The 19,898-nt window shown below is 37.8% G+C and overlaps 1 protein-coding gene across 1 annotated transcript in view; it reads right to left on the reverse strand.

Annotated features, from left to right (window-relative positions):
• ZNF804B (zinc finger protein 804B) overlaps nt 1-19,451 on the reverse strand; it is a 414,614-nt gene extending 395,163 nt beyond the window's left edge. Inside the window, exon 1 of the mRNA XM_054726474.1 lies at nt 19,344-19,451. Coding sequence (XP_054582449.1) covers nt 19,344-19,451 — 108 coding nt within the window. The remainder of the gene's footprint in view (nt 1-19,343) is intronic.
• Nucleotides 19,452-19,898: the final 447 nt, after the last annotated feature.

Genomic DNA, 19,898 nt, shown 5'->3' on the forward strand with positions numbered 1-19,898 from the left:
CTTTCATGTTTACATGACTCATTAAAATAAACTAACATATTGTACTTTTTAGGATGGAGAAGATAATCAAATTTCATCATTTCCCTATTATTGCCACCCTTCTCTATAGCTATGGTTCTCAGTCTCTGTCTCTCTGAAAAATTTTATTCACAAAAGAGGATAGCATAATAAACCCATGTATACATCACCCACCTTCAACAATGATCAGAAACTATTTTCACAATTGACTCCTTATTAAGTAACATTAACTATCATCTCTCTCTGCGATATTATGGATTCAGAAAGTAGATACTAGAACCCTCAGGAGGAGCGTTCGATATTATCTGTTCCAGCCCAGTCGCTCAGTGAGGAAAATGAAGCAAGCAGAGCCTTAACAAAGCACAGCTCTGATTGATAGTGAGGCAAGAGCGAGACATTGCCCACCTCTTCCTTATTCCCTCCGGTGAAATGAAGAGACTGCATTGCCACTGCCTTATTCTTGGTACAGAATATTTCCCAAAATTCACAGGAGAGCCACTCATGCACGTCTGTTGCAAAAGATGTCTACTCAGGGCAGTGCACCATGGCAGGGAAGCTGGAAACACACAGCGTGCAGGTAGTAGACACATTCTGCTGACAGAGCACCCATTCTTATCTCTGGCACGACCTGGTTCTTCTTGCTAATATCAACTGAATGATAGTTGAATAAGCACAAGTAATTAGTTTACAAATAATAAAAGATGATGTTTTCCCCTTTGTATTACATAGAAGACACACCAAAATATCTCTAATAAAGATGACTCCCACTTGATTAACAGGAATAAAATGCTTGCATAAATAGAATTAAATGTGCACATTTGGAATATAATTATGGATACAGATGGATAGAGATGTCAGTGTATATATACAACTCTCTTAACCCAAACTAGAGAAGCCGATTAGGATTCATAAACCTGCTCCCAGTCAAGGGGGAGAATCGGGGATTTAACCACCAAAGCTGAACAGTACAGTACAAGAAAGGCTTTGTGTAATAGCGCCAATCATTTCTCCACCAATGATGTCCTCCCCACCTCCTCTCTGACTCCCATCTGGGCACCTGCCCATGTACTTTTCACAGAGTATCTCTTCCCATAGCTTCGCATGGGGGCCACAGACTATATGACCCTGTCATTGTCTCTGCGACTTGAATTCTCTCTCCCCCCCACCCCACCGCCATGGGTGTACGTGCACATGCACACACACACACACACACACAGCACACAAGTTGGACTAGTCATTATCCACCAGGAGCAGAGATAGCCCATTTGCGAGGCAGCAAATGCTGAAGCTGAACAGAGATGGGCTTTCTGGGAATCCAGATACAATCACCTCAGCTCCCGATTATTCCATTTCCCAGTCCTGACTGAGGCCTGGTAGCATTTTTTCCCTCCGGAATCCTTCCAATAATCAATTCTTCTCTTTGCTTAAGTCAAAGTGTATTTTTTCCCCTCTTGAAGCAAATAATTCCTCAGCAGTGTGACATTTTTCAAAGCAACCGACCAGAGCTCTAGTTTCACATTGGAAGACTCATCTTCAAATCCCACATTGTCTGCTGCCTAACCGTGATCTTGAAAAAGTTATTTAACTTCTACGGGCCTCACTTTTATTAGCTATAAATTGAATGAGCACCCAAATATTAAATGAGATAAATCATATGTGAAAATAACCAGCAACTCAATAAATTCATGTTGACTTTGTCAGAGTTGAACCTATGCTCTACAAGTCTGCAATTTCCATAATACAGTTATGACAACAAGCTTTGTGACAAGAATATAAAACGTTCTGACTTCCGACCGGCAGCCTAGGGAGACCTCAGGGATGTCAGAGCAATTAGTCAAGCTGCTGATTCGCAATGCTTTGGCAGCAAGGAGCCCGTGGTCTAGAGACGGTCTATAAAATCTCCTAGCAGGTAAAGCACAGAGTAAGTCCTTCAGGACTTTTACTGCTATTCTTAATATCCTCTGGAAGAATCTGAGCTACCCTTTGATAAATGCTTAAATGCCCATTCACGGAACTCTGATCAGTTAATTCAGTTTTATTGATTTGTGTTGTGAATATACTATTTATATTCTTCAGTAATAATGTGAACAATAGAAAATCACACCACCATTGTAATTAAATGGCTTAATATACTTATGAAGATTTTTTTTTACTATTTCAAAAAGCTCAAATTCTAAAAAGGTGGGAATGGACTTACATTGGTTTTCTGGTTTTTGCTTCCAATATATGCTTCTAACAAGAAATCGGTTGCTTAATCATATGTCCCTCAAGGAATAAGGTATACACAACACTGTGCCTTGTCACTTACTATACATAAATTGATCTTTAATTTTTATACTTATGTACAGAATTAGTATATGAAAAAATAAGAAAAGTATGTGATGATAAGGGAAGCAAAATATACATTTTTATTTCCCCTTATGAAGAAAGATAATTTGGGGTTTTCACCTTGAAAAGTATAATGCTATTTGTGATTTATGTGAAATAAAAATTGTGATATATTTGCTTCACTTTGAATTGTCATGAATTATTGGTGTCACTGGGTTCTTGGAAAGTGCCTTTACTGGTTTGTGCAGTTGGCAATAATAAGAGTTCTTACCATGAGTTTCTTACTAAACTCTGAATATCAGTTAATTATAACTATACATTGACTGCTATATATATGAATATGTTGCCAAAGTTTTATTTTAATGTTGCCATACGTGTAGGGGCCCACATTTCATGTTTACTTTAGCTTAATACTTTCATCTTGAACCACTCTAATCAAGTAAGATTGAATAAATGAATAAAAGGATGAGCAAGGGGACAGTTTTATCGAGTGCCTGCTAACCTGCAGACCCTGCAGCACCTAGGTGCTGTCATTTACCTGGATGAAAAAGAAAAAAAGTTAGGTAAATAGGTATGTGAACTAACAATTAAGATGCTATTATGTTTCAACAAAGGAATACGAACATTGTCATGGCAGCATAGAGCTAGAATAGTCAAGTTTCATTAAAATGGTTTCACACCTGAGCTTTGGAATCTGAAGGTCCTGGATCCAAGCTCTTGCACTCTGCCAGGCAGTTACTCATAAAATGTGGAACCTCACCTCATCTGAATGGAAGATAACACAGCCTACATCTTAAGAAAATTGTTTTACGAATTAAATAATCAACGTGCGAAATGTTTGCTTTGGCACAGTCTGTCTGACATAGAATGAGGGCTTCCTGCCTGTTATCTGACTGTGAACTGGGCATCAGGGAGGTGTCTGGAGCACCAGGGCAGTATGGAGGATACCCACAGGAGTCCCAGTGGGAAAAGGAGAGGACAGAGCATGAGCAAGTCAAAACCTTCCTCAGCCTCTAGAGTCCGAGTTTCAAATCAAGGAGAGTTGATGTTTGTTCAATAATTTCATAATGTCAATGTGTATAACAAACCAATGGGCTGCTTGTTTAAAATGTACGCTCCATGCCCCCAAAATAAAATAAAATAAAATAAAATAAATAAAATATATACCCCCAGGCCCCACCCCAGGCATTCTGTTTCTATTAAGTATAGTGTTGGGGTCTCAAATCTGCAGTGTAACCTCATTTAGACAATAAGTAATGAAGATGAGCTCCAAAGGCCATTCTAGCTTGATTTTACTCTAAGTAGCTAAGTTGTCACATTGGATATGTAATTTAGCAGTCTTATTTTCCATCTTTTTATTCCAGAATCATGAGAACCTGACACCTATACTCAAAAAGTGCTTACTATTGGTTGCATTGAAACCAGCCAATTTGATGGTCTTTCTCTAGAATAGTCACAAATTTTTAAGCCCAATTCTTGAAAAAGGAACCACAATCAGAAAGATCAGAAATATAGTCCTCCGGGACATTTTTTTCACACACACTTATTTGTTTTAAATGTGTTTCCATTCTGGACTGTAAATTCCATTGAGGCACGCAACATGGGTACCTTTCTCACATCAGTAGCTCCACCAGCTAGTGCAATGCCAGCCCTGGTTAATGAAAAAGCATTCTGCTTTCAGGACAATGGGAAATGCTTTTGTTCCTTGGCAGGAGTTAGGAGTGGTAAAAGAGGTACAGGGCAGGGGTAGACTGGAGACATGGTTAGGAATTAAAACTAGCACACTCACCAATCTGATGAGCCATTAAAGAAAAAAAAAGGAACAAAACCTGTCAAGCTTCAAGACTAGACTGTGGGATAAGAGGATGTCTCTAACCAAGGAAGAACACACTTGTGGAAGATTAATTTCGTTTTAGAGATCATACATTTGAGATTATGCATTTGAGATATATAACCAGTGAATAGCTGCAGATGTGGATGACTGTCAAATTCTAAGGTGTGGCAAGTAGAATAATGGCCCATGATCGGATTCTCAGAACCCGTGAATGCTATCTTACAGGTCAAAAGGGACTTTGCAGATGTGATTAAAACTACCCATCTTGAAAGGGGAGGATCCTGGATTATCCAGATGGGCCAATCTAATCAGATAAATGTTTTTTCCAGCTGCAGGGAATCAGAAATGGCAGAACGTGCTGGCTTTGAAAATAGAGATGGGTAGCCATGAGCCAAGGAATGCAGGCAAATTCTAGAAGCTGAAAGAGGCAAGGACATGGTTTATGCCTTAAAGTCCTCAGGAAGGAAGGCAGCTCTTCCTATAACTTGATGTTAGCCCAGTGAGGTCTCTGTAGGGCTTCTGACCTACAGAACAAAGTAATAATACATTTGTGTTGTTTTAAGCCACTAGATGTGTGGTAATTTGTTAGAGTAGCGATAGGGAACTATTGCTAAAATACGGGGTCTGGGTGGAACATAAATATGTGTACCCATCCTTCAGATTTCTATATAACATATAAAATAATTTCCTCCCTTAGTGAATGCCCCTCCCTCTGTGTTTCCACAACCTTATAGTAAGTGGTGTACACGCAATCCTGGGTATTTCTCTGTCGGCGATCAGTTCTATTCTCCCCAATCCCACTCTCTTCTGGGACTGGAAGCCTGTAAACTGCACATCCCCAGAGCTGCTCACCAGCAGGTGTCTGCCACTCCACCAATGGGAGGCACCGGTGTGAGAGTGGGAGCCAGGAAAAGTTAAAAAGCCATAATTTTCTGTCTTGTGCTCTGGCTCTGGCTGCCTTGGTATCTCAGCACTCATGGACTGGGGAAGTGATGGGATAGTTCCAGCAGCACCCAGCAGTTGGAGGTACCAGCCACGCAGGTACAGTAGCCGTAGCGAGACAGCAAGCTCTTAAATGCCTGCAGAGCAGCAAGGAGATGGGTCCAGAAGCAGCAGTCGCAGCAGCAGGGCCATCGGAGGAAGGCTTGAGGGTCCAGGTAATACCAATTCCCGCTGTGCTCCTCCGGCCCGAGGGGCTGCAGTGACTTACTACAGTTACTAATCTCTGGGTTATGGCACCTGCCTCTTTTCTCTCCCTCTGGCTTTTCAACACACTTGTTAAAAAAAAATAAAAAATAAAAAGCTCTTGCATTGTACTCACTCTGAAAAGCTGAGAATGGTTTCTGTTATCATGACTAGACACTGATACAGACGCTTTTTGCAACATGAAGTGGCAAATGGTAGACATCAATTGAATACGTTCTATATATGCTAAGAGCAGAATGTATGTGTGCAAACGTTTGTATCTACACATGGACCTTAAATTTGCTCATAATGTGAACATATGTAAAATATCCACAACTCTTAGTCAATAGTATTTCCTCCTTTCAAATATGTAACTGTTATAGTAGTTTGTTTTTTTTTTTATTGGGGAGAGTAAGTGATAGAGGGAAAAACAACTGATTGGTTCATCAAAATTTTCCAAGGCAGAGAAAGATATTTATATGTAGTGATCAGGTTGCATGCTTATCAGCAAAGAGACAATAGCTTTACATTAAGTAACTATCCCTACAGAAAAGAGGAAAACCCCTTCTACAGCCAGCAACATCATAAAAACAACTCAATTCAACCTGATTTGACAAAAACAAGAAAAATAGAAAAGCCACTTTAAATGTATCATTGTCTTGGATGAAAGCTATATCAGGAGAGTAGGGCACACTGAGCTACTGAGCATTTTCATATAAAAGTTGTTAAAATGCACGGCTGCTATTTGCAATGGTGTATTAAATAGGAAGCCAACTGGCCTCCATGCCTGTACTTCCCTTCTCAAGAAAACACAGCTACAGTGTAAGAGCAATTTTATAGGGCCATTTGAAAGAGCAACAGTTTCAACAATCCATATTTATAAAAAGCCAGGGGCCGTCACGACCGAAACAACCAGACGGACAACCGAACAGGCAACGTGGGGCGACCAGGCCAGCAGGGGGAATTAGTGAGGAACAACCAAATGACTGAACAGCAGGCTGCATGGGGCAACCAGGCCAGCAGGGGGGTTAGTGAGGGAGGACTAAATGACTGAACAGCAGGCTCAGTGGGGCAACCAGGCTGGCAGGAGGGGCACTGAGGGATGATCAAATGACTGAACAGCCGGCTGCATGGGACAACCAGGTCAGCGGGTGGGGAGGGGGCAGTGAGGGGCGACCAGGTTCGCTGGGGGGCAGTTGGGGGTGACCAGGCCGGTGAGGGAAGGACAGTTATGGCAACCAGGCTGGCAGGGTGGGCAGTTAGGGGCAGCTAGGCTGTTGGTGGGGGCAGTTATAGGTGACCAGGCCAGCAGGGGGGGGCAGTTAGGGGCAACCAGGCCATCAGGGAGGTAGTGAGGGGCGATCAGACTGGCAGGCAGAGGTAATTAGGGGTGATCAGGCAGGCAGACAGGTGAGTGGTTAGGAGCCAGTGGTCCAGGATTGTGAGAGGAATGCCCGACTGCCGGTTTAGGCCTAATCAGGCCTAAACCGGCAGTCGGGCATCCCCCAAGGGTTCCTGATTGGAGAGGGTGCAGACAGGGCTGAGGGGACCCTTCCCCTGCCCCCCCCCATGCCCCGTGCATGAATTTCGTGCACTGGGCCTCTAGTTTGATATAAAAGTGCTGAGTTTCCAGTCAGTGCTCAGAACATTTTCTTTAATCCTTACCCAAGGGCATGCTTAGAGAGAGGGAGAGAGAGAGAGAGAAAGAGAGAGAGAAAGAGAGAAACATCAATGTAAGAGAGAAACATTGACTGGTTGCCTTCCTTAAACTCTCCAACTGGAATAGAACTGGCAACCTTTCAGTGCACGGGATGACACTGAACCAACTGCGCCACACCAGCCAGGCATCAGAACATTTTAAAAGGTCAAGGAAACCTGTTTTTGACAAAACAAGCCAGCTGCAGCAGCGATAACCATCGGCTGCCTTTCACTGTGCACTTACTGTATGCCAGACACTAAGTACTTAACATTCATTAACTCATTTGCTTCTTACCATGGTCCTATAAGGCAAGTCATGTCACCAGTGACCAAGCTAAGGCTCCCAGTGGTGAAGCAGTCACAGAACTAGTCAGAGTTGCAGTGGGAGGTCACACCAGGTCGGGTCAGTCCAACTCTAAAATCAATGTGTTTAACCACGTCTCTCTGCTGAATATATGAAAGGAGATTATCCATAATGCCACCTGAAAATTGTAGGGGCATGAGGGGTAACTGCATAACACAAGGCAAAACACATACATAAATAATACTACAAAACCCTCCAAACACCATGTTTTAATTTAAAATGTTAAATAAATATAAAAACATGCATCCTTTGTCACCAAGCAATACTGAAAAGAACTCATATTTCAGTAGCCATACGTGCATATTTCAACAATAAAGATTTAAAATAATAATAATAATTTTGACTTCCCAATTGAAATATTTTTCTGTTTCCAATTCTAGAAATCTTAAGCTTCTCCCAGACCAGCCTTCTATAACCAGAATTTTGCCTCACACACTGGTTAGTTCCAATTGACTCTTTTTCAAATCAACCTCCCCTCTTCTTTGAGAACTCAATTTAGGGGAAACTTTTTTGAGCCTCCTTGAGCTTATCATTAAGGTGTTTCTGAGGTCCCTAAGTGATCATTACCAGATTCTTCCATGGACATCATATGAAATTTGTGAACTCATACTATATAGCATATCGATACTGGAAGATAAGCATGGCATTTTAATAAAAATATATGATTCATTCTTTAAATATATTTAAATTCTATTAAACTAGGATTGATTAATATACACATTATTTGGGTTTTATCTATAATCTTCTTGGCAAAACTCCTATTTCCCTAGAAAAGCGAACTTGTATTTTATCATCATGCATGTGTGTGAAATTACAACTTTTGTAATAAAGTTTACATATCATTTGTACATAAATTTTGTTTTATTAGAAGTCCAAGCTAGACGTTTCTTTCCTTAAATCATTTATTATTTTCCACTAAATACATAATTCACGTCTCTCAAATAATGAAAACTCAGCAGAGCCATTTCTAACCATTTGCGAGAGATTTATAAATCTACATTATGGTCGGATCTTTGAATTTCAACAAGTAGTATTAAGGAAAAGATAATGAAATACTTCACAGATGTTACCCTGGATATAAACCATGTGTTTTATTAGCATAAATCTATTCATTCCTACCTAATCAGTATTCTTTTGTTCATTTGTTTCAAATCATTAGTAAGTTAGCTTTGGTCAGTCAAAGTAAAGTAGCAAAGTGAAGTCTAATTATCCACTCCACGTCAAAAAAAAAAAAAAGAGGGCCTTAATTCAATAGTTTACTGTCAGTTGAGCTGCAAATACATGTGTTCTTTGCTAAAACTCATTTTAATATATATTTTTAAAATAAACCAGATCATAATCTTGCATTAGGGCAGTCTTTGCCTTTGGAGTGTATGGGGCTTGATAAAGGATATACCAGGTCTTCCAGGGAGCTGTAATGCTCTGTATCTATACCTAGAGCATCAAAAAGCTGTACACGTATAATTTGTGACAATCTATATATTATGTTATTCTTCAATACAGAAGTTAAAAAATAACTTTCCATTTTGATAGCATTAGGTCAAGCACAGGCAATGTTGGTGATTTCATGAAATTATAGTTATTGCTTCAATGGCTTCCCATCACTTTTTTAAAAGTAATGTTCTCCCCCCTAGGAAATTTGTAGATGTCTAAATCAAAGACTACCCAAACTAAGAATAATAGCCTTAAGATGTGTCTTTAAAATGATCTTGTTTTGGGGTTCTTAAATTAGTCTTCTGAATAGATAATGTGTATATAGTTCAACAGAAAAATATCTGGGAAAAGTAAATACTATTTGAAATAGTGGGTGGTATTTTCCTAAATATAAAATAACATCTTACTGAGTTTACCACCTTTGAAGAATATAAAAATTCTACTCTGTTGAAAAGGAAGAAAATTTTATTCTTTGCAATGGTATGGATGGGCCTGGAGAATATTATATTAAGTGACATAAGCCAGTCAGAGAAAGACAAATACCATATGATTTCACTCATATGTGGGAATTAATGAACAAACTGAACTACTAATCAAAATAGAGACAGAGCCAAAACCGATTTGGCTCAGTGGATAGAGCGTCAGCCTGCAGACTGAAGAGTCCCAGATTTGATTCCGGTCAAGGGCATGTACATTGGTTGCGGGCACATCCCCAGTGGGAGGTGTGCAGGAGGCAGCTGATAGATGTTTCTAGCTCTCTATCCCTCTCCCTTCCTCTCTGTAAAAAATCAATACAATATATTTTTTAAAAAATAGAGACAGACTCATAGACCATGAGCAGGCAAACAGCTGGGAAGAGGGGAAAGAGAGGGGTAGGGATTGAGAAAAAAAAAAAAAAGAGAGAGAACTCATGCACATGGACAACGTGATGATTGCAGAGTGGAGGGGGATGGGTAGGGGTGGTAGAGGGCACAGAGAGGATAAAAGTTGATGGAAAAAATAAAATAATAATTAAAAAAAGAATTATCAGTATGCTATATTTCAAAATTTGTATTACATAAAAACTGTAATAAAGCATTTTGAGTTGCAGAAAGTTCAATCAATATATAAGAAAATAATACCAGTGCTGAACATGGAAGAAGATTAGTTAATTCTCACATAATTTTCAGTCCTTTACATGACTTAACAATAAAAATTTTCCAGATGTCTCTGAATAGTTGCAGGGAAGTCATGTTAAAAAGTGGGCAGATCTACCCTCCTGCTTCCAAAGAGCGCATTAAGGATCAGTGAGTAAATGGAAGAAGGAGGCAGAGACATTGGTAGAGACAGAAGACTGGGTGTTAATTACATTAGTCTCACAAGAGGATCAGTCACTTAGGGGGCAAAGTAGCCCACCCACCATTGGAAATGTTCACCCACATTAAGAGCGGTTGTGTTAGTTTCCTATGGCTGCTCTAACAAATTACCACAAATGTGCTGACAATACAAATCTATTATCTTACAGTTCTTAAGTTGGAAGTCTTTCTGGACTAATATCAAGGTGTTAGTATGGCTGTGATTTTTCTGGAGGATCTATAAGAGAAACTATTTATGTGCCTTTTCCAGCGTCAGGAAGTCACCTGCATTCCTTGGCTTGTGGCCCCTTCCCCTATCTTCAAAGCCAGCATCACAACATCCTCAGAGCTCTTTCTGACTCTGACACTTCTGCCTCCCTCTTATAAGGACCCTTGTGATTACACTGGGCCCACTTACATATTCCAAGATAATCTCCTCAACCTCCTTAATTATCTAACATCTGCAAAGCCCCCTTTGCTATGTAAGTTAAAAGATTCATAGGTTGTCAATATTATAACATGGTATCTTTATCATGATGATATGTTAAAAGGTATATAGTAGGAGGCTAAACTAGATTGCCAAGCACCCTCCAAAGTTTATATCCTATAAAAAAGCAAAGAAATCAAATATCTGTTAACAACTATATAAAAATTTTATTTGTATTAAGAAACTGACCATACAATAAACCTGACTCTCTTCATTCCAATTGATTACTATTATCTCTCTATGTGTCCACACTATATGGCTGGATATTTTAAATAAAAATCATTGTTTAGAAGAATCCCAAGCTCCTCTTTGAACAGTGGCTACATCCAGACTGATCCAAGAATGGACAAGTGCTAACAAAACCTTGTTGAAAAGTGTGCAGCTGGTAAGTTCAGGCAATAATAACCACTGATCAGGGAATTATTGTAGGTCTTTTGAAAGAGGAAGAGAGAAAGAGATTTAGATAAAGAGGCAGAGGCAGAGTGAAAGAATAAGAGAAAGATAGGGATTATGTACCACAATTTTTTTTCTCCTTACTACACACTGCTAAATAGAAAGAGAATGATCAAGTTCCTGACTTGCAATTCATTTCTCAGAAACTATTAAATATTCCAATGAAAAATATGGCTTAACTAACTCATGTATGAATTTCATCGATTTATATACAACCAATCTTCTCATGCAGCCTTTAACAAAAGATATGGAATAAAGTACTCTGCAATTTGGATTAATAGAAAATATTAAATTATGCTTGAAGCAATTGACCAAGTGATCTTGGTAGACATTAAAGTGAGAAGCATTACTATGAAAACAGTGACCACTCAATCCATCAGTAGAACAGTTTGCATTCTAGAAGATTCTAGTGAACTTGGGAAAAATTTCTCTAAGAAAAAAGTTTTCTTCATGGATCTACCAGTAGGACTAAAGGGTACATATTTATATCAATTAAATTCCTATTGGAATCCTTTTGTTTCATATTAAAATCAATAATAAACCAGAAGCTGTGCTCAGCTTTGGGGATATAAGGGTAACAGTAGACATGGCACGGAGGATCTCACATTTCACGGTGAAATTGAGACCAAGAAACAAATAGGTTCAGTGATAATCAAAGCAGAAAATGGTTGTGATAGCAGCCTGCAGGAGAAGCCCTGGAACCATGATAGGGAATTCAGTGTAGACACACATGAGGAACTAACTCTTTAATAAATCTGTAAGCATGGCCCAACGTATGAAGGGGAAAAAAAGGATCTGTGACAGAGAAAACAGCATGTACAATGGCATAAATTCTATAAACACTCGTCATAATCAAGAACTCAGAGTAGTTCAGTATGGCTGAACTACAGAATCAGATAGAAGAATAAAGGGAGTTAAAACTGACTATGTAGCTAGAGGCTGGATCATGAAGAATCATAGATACCACCCAACAGTTTTGAGCATTTTCAGATAACATGAATGCAATTGATATGGCCACCTCTATGTCTATTGACTTCACAAACAAATGAAGCAAATCAATGGGGAGAGTCGGACTTACATGGGTTCTCCATTCCCCCCCATCATTCAAAAAGGGGTCCAATTGTTATTTTCTGTTTAGATTATGATAATTATTTCATTCACAAAGAGGAAATGCATATAGCTTTTGCTTGCCAAGATGATGTTAGGGAATATAATTATAGCAAAATGGAGATTTGGAAAGGACATGTGGCTGACTATATTTGTTGCTCGGGAGGTAGATTGGGACAAGTGAAGTGATGAGTAATAGCTGTGGGAAGGAGAGCAGGGGGAGAACATTGGTAATAGGTTCTGAATGGAGATATGGGGTGGAGCTCTAAATTCTGAACTAGAGATGAAAGTCACATGTGGATGCCAAACAATGAAGGGACTTGTATGATTGGGTCAGGGGGCAGGCAGCATGGAATGGTGCTCCCCATTTGCAAGGGTTTGTACATCTGGAGTTAAAAGTATATGGCAACACTTATGCATCAACCAAAAAAGATACTTAAAAATTGATAATCATGCTAATGAAAGGAATAAGAATCGATGACAAGGAGAATAAGAGGGAGGGAAAAGATTGCTTAGAAAAAATTGGCAGTATTTATTTTAAAATAAAATATATTCTGCCTCTTACACCCACACAAAAGTGAAATAAAATTTGCCAAGAGGAATTTTCCAATTGTCAAAGCAAAAAATTGGCAGCCCTAATTGTACTTGCTACAACTGAACAAAATGAATACTCTCCATGAATCATTCTCAAAACTGTCCAGTACAAAATCCTAAATGGTATCCCTATATTTGGATAGTCTATATTTTATTATTTATTTATAGCCTGCCTTGCTTTCACAAACAGGCCTAAGACATCTGAAAGCAACTTTATATATTAAAACAATAAAATATAAATGTAAAAGAATGAGAGCTCAGGAAAATAGAGTTAAAATAAGAGCTATATTTGGGATAGAAGATGAGCAGAGGTAGGGACATGATGTTGCTTTAAAGGCCAACATCAATCTTCAACACTTGGTTAAGCCACAGCTTTGTCCCAGGGTTAGAAGAAAGGAAAAATAGTTAACTCTATAGTTCTCTTTATCTGTGAAGAAAAATTACTAGTATAATAGAAATATATGTTTAGATTTTAGGTATCAAATATGAATAAAAGAGACTTTAGTTCAATGCATGTTGTCGGGGTCCATATCAGGAAAAATAAGATCATTAGTGAATATCATTAAAAGCCCTATTTTAAATACTATTTCATATCCTTTTCCATGTTTTGTCTTCAATAAGCTAAGAATGCCTTAGTGAACTGAGAATACTATCCAAAGTATGTTGTAAATCATCTTTCCAGAATTTCTTTTCAAGTCCAAAAGTTACTTCCAATGTAAGAGAGACTATGGAACTTGGAGATTCGTATATTCCTATTATTATCATAACTATACTATACATGAAAATATATCAAATGTTTAATTTCTCTCTCCAGACCTTATTCACTAAGTAAACCTGATTTACAAAATCTGTCTATAAAAGGCTGTTGCCTGTCATTTTATAAAGATTACCTGAAAAACTATATTTGTTAAAACCAAATGACATATTTGAGCAAAGTAGCCCTTTTATTTCAATTTTGATTCAAATTATTTTCTACAAAATATGTACATATATACTAAAAATTATTCTGGCGGTGTGCATTTTAAATAAACCAAACTCACACTAAAATACACTTCATAAAGTTACTTGAAATATGTATTTCTCTTCTTGTTTCTTGCTCTCAATACACCCCTGAACCTACTGACATTTCAAGCTCCATTAACATATGAAAAATATGTATCTTAGTGCTCATGTATTATATGACAAAGATTTCACAGTTACAATTAACACCAAATTTTTTAAAACTATAAGTGATTGTTTTGTTAAATACAGTCCCCATTTAGCCTACCTACTATGCCAATCTGTTTTATTCTTATTTTGTTCCCAAATTATGGGGGAAACCTAAAATAGAGTTTATCTTAATTGTATACCGAAAAGAAACAAATCAAGGGATTTGATTCATCAAATTTTAATTACAAAATAAATGCTATATAATCTAATAAAGTCGCAATGCACTCAAATACTCATCTGATTCATCTTATCATGCAAACTTTCTGAAGTCAGAGAAAAATAAATTTAACTCCTAGAAAGTTGACACTTATTTTTTAAAGCATAAATGCCAACTACTAGTTTCTGAAATTAGTTGGGGAAAAGAAAGAATTGAAAAGGCAATGAGAAGAAAAGAGGCTGCTTAATACAATATTTGACATGAGAAAGAAAACATATTATAAGAATTGTAACTGAGTCTTCTTTATTGAAAATATCTAAAAGTTTTCATATGAAAGGCAGCATTATGCATTCATGAATTCAAGAACAGGAGGCAGGTGACTTTTCTATGGGAGAGCATATCTTTGTAATTATTTTTTGGCACATCAGTTTGAGAGCATTTTGTATGTGTTTAACTTGTACTTATTAAGTATAATGAAATACATATAATTGAAGATCATAGATATTAGAAAAAGGAACAAGGTTGTAACTGACTCATTTCCTCATTTAAGGAGTTCTCTGAATAAATGCACCCTCAAGATAATCTTTTCCAGAACTTCTTTCATTTTTACAGATGCATTTGTAATTTTTAAAAGGGAGCTTTATAGGAATGTTTTAGCTCATCTAAAATGCTTGTTAGTTGGAGGTAGAAGAGGGTAAAGGGGGGCAGATAAATGGTGAAAGAAGAAGACTTGACTTGGGATCATGAACATACAATATGCAGATTATATATTATAAAATTGTGCATCTGAAAAATAGAAAAATAAAAAATAAAATTATTTTTGTATGTCAGCTACTTCTATTAGGCACTTTATTTGGATAACAGAATAAGATCACAAAACAAAACAAAATAACAACAACAAAATTCCAAGAACCCTGATTTGTTATTCAGATGAAAACCCCAAGAATTATCTTCACATCCAAATACTTCAGGGGAAGACAATAGGCATTTCCAGAAGCAGATATTCCTGGATGGTGCTTTCAGGAATAATCACTTCTTAAGAAGTATCACTCTATCTAAGATTCAAAACAGTGGTAATAAGCTCAATCTGTACCCCAGATACAATATATAACTATGATTATCATTAACATTTCATCAATAGATATTCTGAATGACAGTCTTACTATTAACCTTACCCAGATTAAGTAAACTATAATAAATCATACTTGAATCTAAATATGACAATTTTGAAATCCATAAAATAACTAAGAATCTATCCCAATACATTTTTGACACTACATGGAGGATATTACTTGTTTCATTGCATTCAAACATGCTGATAGAAGAACTTAGAAGTTCACAAAGAAATTAATTTACCAATGGACTGTTTTCTTATTGAATACTTCAGTTATTGTGACAAAGTTTTACCATCAACATATTTGATGATAAAAAAAAAGTTCATGAAGTAATGTATAGGCTAACTATTTATGCTTCAGCACTGATAACAATGGGTGTGTGTGTGTGTGTGTGTGTGTGTGTGTGTATCACACAGTGATTTGAAAAGTCATCATTCAGACATATTATTTCAAAGTTCTGATAGGAAAGGTTGTAATATCCTAAAATAAAGGAGGATGCAAATTTATTTTCTAAAATTAGAGATTTTTAGTATTAAACACTATGCAATACTTTCTGTCATTATTCTTTCCTTTATCCCTGGATTTAAAGTAACATAAACCATCTTAAACCAATTATTCACATTCTGATTAGCATGTAGGCAGTATTCTATTTTTTCCATACCAAGTTTCCAAAAGGAAGAGAGATGCCACAGATAAGACATTTGCATGTTGTTACTTTGAAGACAGGAACTGAATTTCACTCTAAGATTTTCAATTTGCTGATCTGGGAAAATTGTTTGGGGATAAAATGCTTTATTTATTTCTCAAGTATCCAATTAAGTATTTATTATAAGAATTCCATATAATGATTCCATGTTTTCTAAATGAAAGCCTTTGAAATTTTATACACACACATATATATATGTATATATATATATATGTATATATATATGTGTGTGTATATATATATATATATATATATATATATATATATATATAAAATCATTCCCTTTTGCACTGTCAGTGTAATATCATGTGTTCAGATTCTACAAACCCGTGATTTGAACATGACAAATGTATACAACTCCTTTAAATATATAGCTGAAGAATAATACCTATAAGACACTGATATATTGAATTCATATTAGATGCATTTATATCAGAACTCAAAAGAAAAAACTCTTATTATGTCAAAAAGGAAAGGTGACTTTTCTCCTTTCAATAACAAAGTTACAAAATAGTCTCATTCAATAGTGTTATGTGCTACTTTTAAACAGCTCTTTTAAAACAAAAATATAGATTAAAATAAATTACTCTTAGAGTTAAGGAGTAAGAACTAAAGCTGAAATATTTTATATTTTAGAATTTAATGAGAGTGAGTTAAATCAACTAATGATATCCCAATCCATATAAACTGAGTCTCAGTGAGTGCAAATAATTAATGTCATTTATGTAGAGGTCAATTTGAAACTATTCTGAGCACTAAATTTGGGGAAAAAAAAGTACTATAGAAGTAGCTATTGTTTTAAGAAAAAAATAAATTTACCTTATGAATATGTGAGTTTAATATTTATACTGATTAAAAAAAACCCTCAATAAATGTAAGTTAAACTGAAAGTTTGGGGGATGTGTATTGATGATTATAAAAAAGAAATGATGTATAACCAGAGTTTTTAGCTTCATGCTTCACAACTCATTCATAAAGAAGGCAAATATAAACTCATCTAGACCAGGGAACTATTACTTAAATGCCCAAAGGTCTAGGGTACAGAAGGTACCTATTGATTTTAGGGAGAAAGACTACTGTTATACAATGTGAAAGCAACTCTGACTTGTCTAACAACCTGCCAATGGCAGAATGAATGAACATCAATTTTTCATGTACTGCCAAGCTCATGTGAGAGACTATTCAAACCTTGAAAATGCAATTCAAATTCAATAGCAAAATGTAAAAGAATACAAAATAAATCAAGTTCACAGTACATATACACACTAATTTAGATGTTTTCAAATTATGCAAATGTAATTTAACTCAAATGTATAGATATTGGCGAGAACAAACCAGAGAGTTAAAAGTATAGTGTCTAGCTAAGAATAAATTAGTACTTTAGTAAAAACCAGCCCAATATTAATGAAAATAGTGTCCTGTGGGTGTGAGCGCCTCATCAGCCAGCAGAATCATGAGGAGGATGGACTGTCTTCTCACATCCACAGTCACCTGTCCAGTCCCTGCAGGTCAATCAGGCTCCTGGGAGATGAGCGACCACAGTGGGAGAGGAAGGACACTTTTTACCAAGTGACATAAATTTCTTCTGCAAACCCTTTAGATTTGGGAAGATTAACACCATATTTTAACCAACTCAAATAGAACTAAACAATGTAGAAACTATGAAGTGATTCTCCCTTTACCCTGTGAATTATTACGGCACATATACTACAACACAGTATCCAATTCAGATTCCCATAACCAAAGACAGGTTTTTGGAAGACAGCCACAGAGATTATTAAAGGTTGAAAAATAACACCTATTAGAAAGGGGGAACATGAGCGGTTTTCAAGGCGAAATGAGCTTGAAAAAGAAGAATTTGAAGGATTTAAATTGCTATAAGGAACATTCTGACACTGTGGTTTGGTAAACATTAAGGTGGTTTGCTGAGACTACGGAAACTCCGATCCTGAAAATCTTTAAACACAGGAAGGATTCTGACCGCAGCTGCTCAGGATCAAATGTGGGCTTTATTCAACTGAAACTCTCCCCGAGTCTTCCAAGCCTATGAATTTAATTGTAAATGCCAACACAAACAGTATATTCCATCAAACACTTCTGATTCGGCACCATACAGCGGTTGGTGGGGAGGGGAGGGGGGATTGGCAGGATCCACTTTTTACAGTGCATGAAAGCATGTGAGGAAATACTTTGTCACAATTAGGAGTCCTAGTGGTATCTTTGGGTTCTTGCACTTCCTTGTTTAGATTTCTCGTGCAAATCACATATAGCACTTTTTAGAATATATTACAGGTTTTTATAATATATTACAAATTTGAATAATTCATGCAAATGAAGCAATAAAACATGATGGAAAGTACCAAAAAGTAAATAAATAAAAATCAGGCAACCGAAGTTTTCCTTCCTTATATCATAAAGACCAAAAATACTGGGTTTTAGATTAAACTAGAAAAATTGTTCTTTACGTTTAAGACATGTAGTCACTAATAACCCAAAACTTTAAAAAAATACATCATGCCACAAATGCTTTCTTGAAGTGCATCTTAATCCTTAAAACATTAGTCCCTATATAGTATGTACTAAGGGATGCATTAATACTATATTAAAGTCATAGATTCTGGTCAAAATTATTTTTTAGAAAAGAATAAATCAAAGAGTCAGCCAAATTGAATAGCTTACTAAATTAAATAGCAATCACTCACATTGCATGTGAATACATTTGTATATAACAACAAACTGTCCGATTCCTCTTTCCACAAAGAACTCTTGGTCTTTCCTGGGAGAACCCACATCGTTAAGCATTAGAATGAATCAAGTTTCCACATCGAACACCTTTACCTGTGCCAGTACTCTGATGCACAATATTTAAAAGTTTATTTTCTTCTAAAGTAGCAGCAGCATTATTCAACTACTCCCAACTGCTGACTTCACAAAGCATGGTTAGAAAGTGCCATTCAAACTTCCTACACTGTCCAAATCAGCAGATCCATACCTGGAGGCAGCCAGCAGGAGCTACCCGCACAGCCCCTCAGTGAACAGCATTCAGCAAATATTTGCACTAGAAATGCTAATGAGTGTGTTGAAGATACACATGTAAACACATACCCCTAACAGTCAATAAACTGCATAAACAGACACAAAACCCTATAAGATAAGGTCATTATCCACCCCCCCACTCAATGTGCCAGGACAGTATCTCTTTTTGTTTACAATGATTTTGAAGGCGAGCGTGTGCGTTTTGTGGTATCTGTGTGTGTGTGCGTGTGCGTGTGTGTGTGTGTGTGTGTGTGTGTGTGCGCTCGCGCGTGTGCGCAGGTTACCGGAGAGGGAGATCCGTTCTTGCAGAGGGGCCCTCGGAAGACTCCTTTAATGCCCCGGTAGTGCCCATTGCTGAGGTGTCTCGAACTGATGACCAGGTAACAAGCCATGTGGGTCCAGGCAGACAGGAGGTACAGAGTCGCAACTTCTTACCAGGCGAGCAGCCGCCGAAATGCGGCTGGCTTCTCAGGAGCAACGGCGACTGCCCCCTCCCGAGGAGAAGTGGCCAGCAGGACGCGGGGGGCGCGCGTCCCCGCTCCTCGCCCCGCGCGCTGGGCTCCCCCGGCCGGTCCCGGCTGCTCTGCAGGCGGCGGCAGCCACCACCGATCACTTAGGGGACCCTGCGAGCCAGTCCACATGCTGCTCTGACCAGGTGGCGGCGAGGTGGCTGCCCCTCCGCAGGGCCGGAGAGATGGATTTTTCAGGACAACTTCCTGGGGCCGCCGGGGGAATCGGGAACTCCCCTCCTGCTCCTCCTGCCCCGGCCTGCGCTCCGAGGCCAGCCCGGGGATGCTGGGCGAGGGTCCCCAGCCTCTGGCGGGGCGACGGCGGCAGGC

Source organism: Eptesicus fuscus, chromosome 14 (genome assembly GCF_027574615.1).
Source record: "Eptesicus fuscus isolate TK198812 chromosome 14, DD_ASM_mEF_20220401, whole genome shotgun sequence".
Classification (NCBI taxonomy): Eukaryota; Metazoa; Chordata; class Mammalia; order Chiroptera; family Vespertilionidae; genus Eptesicus; species Eptesicus fuscus.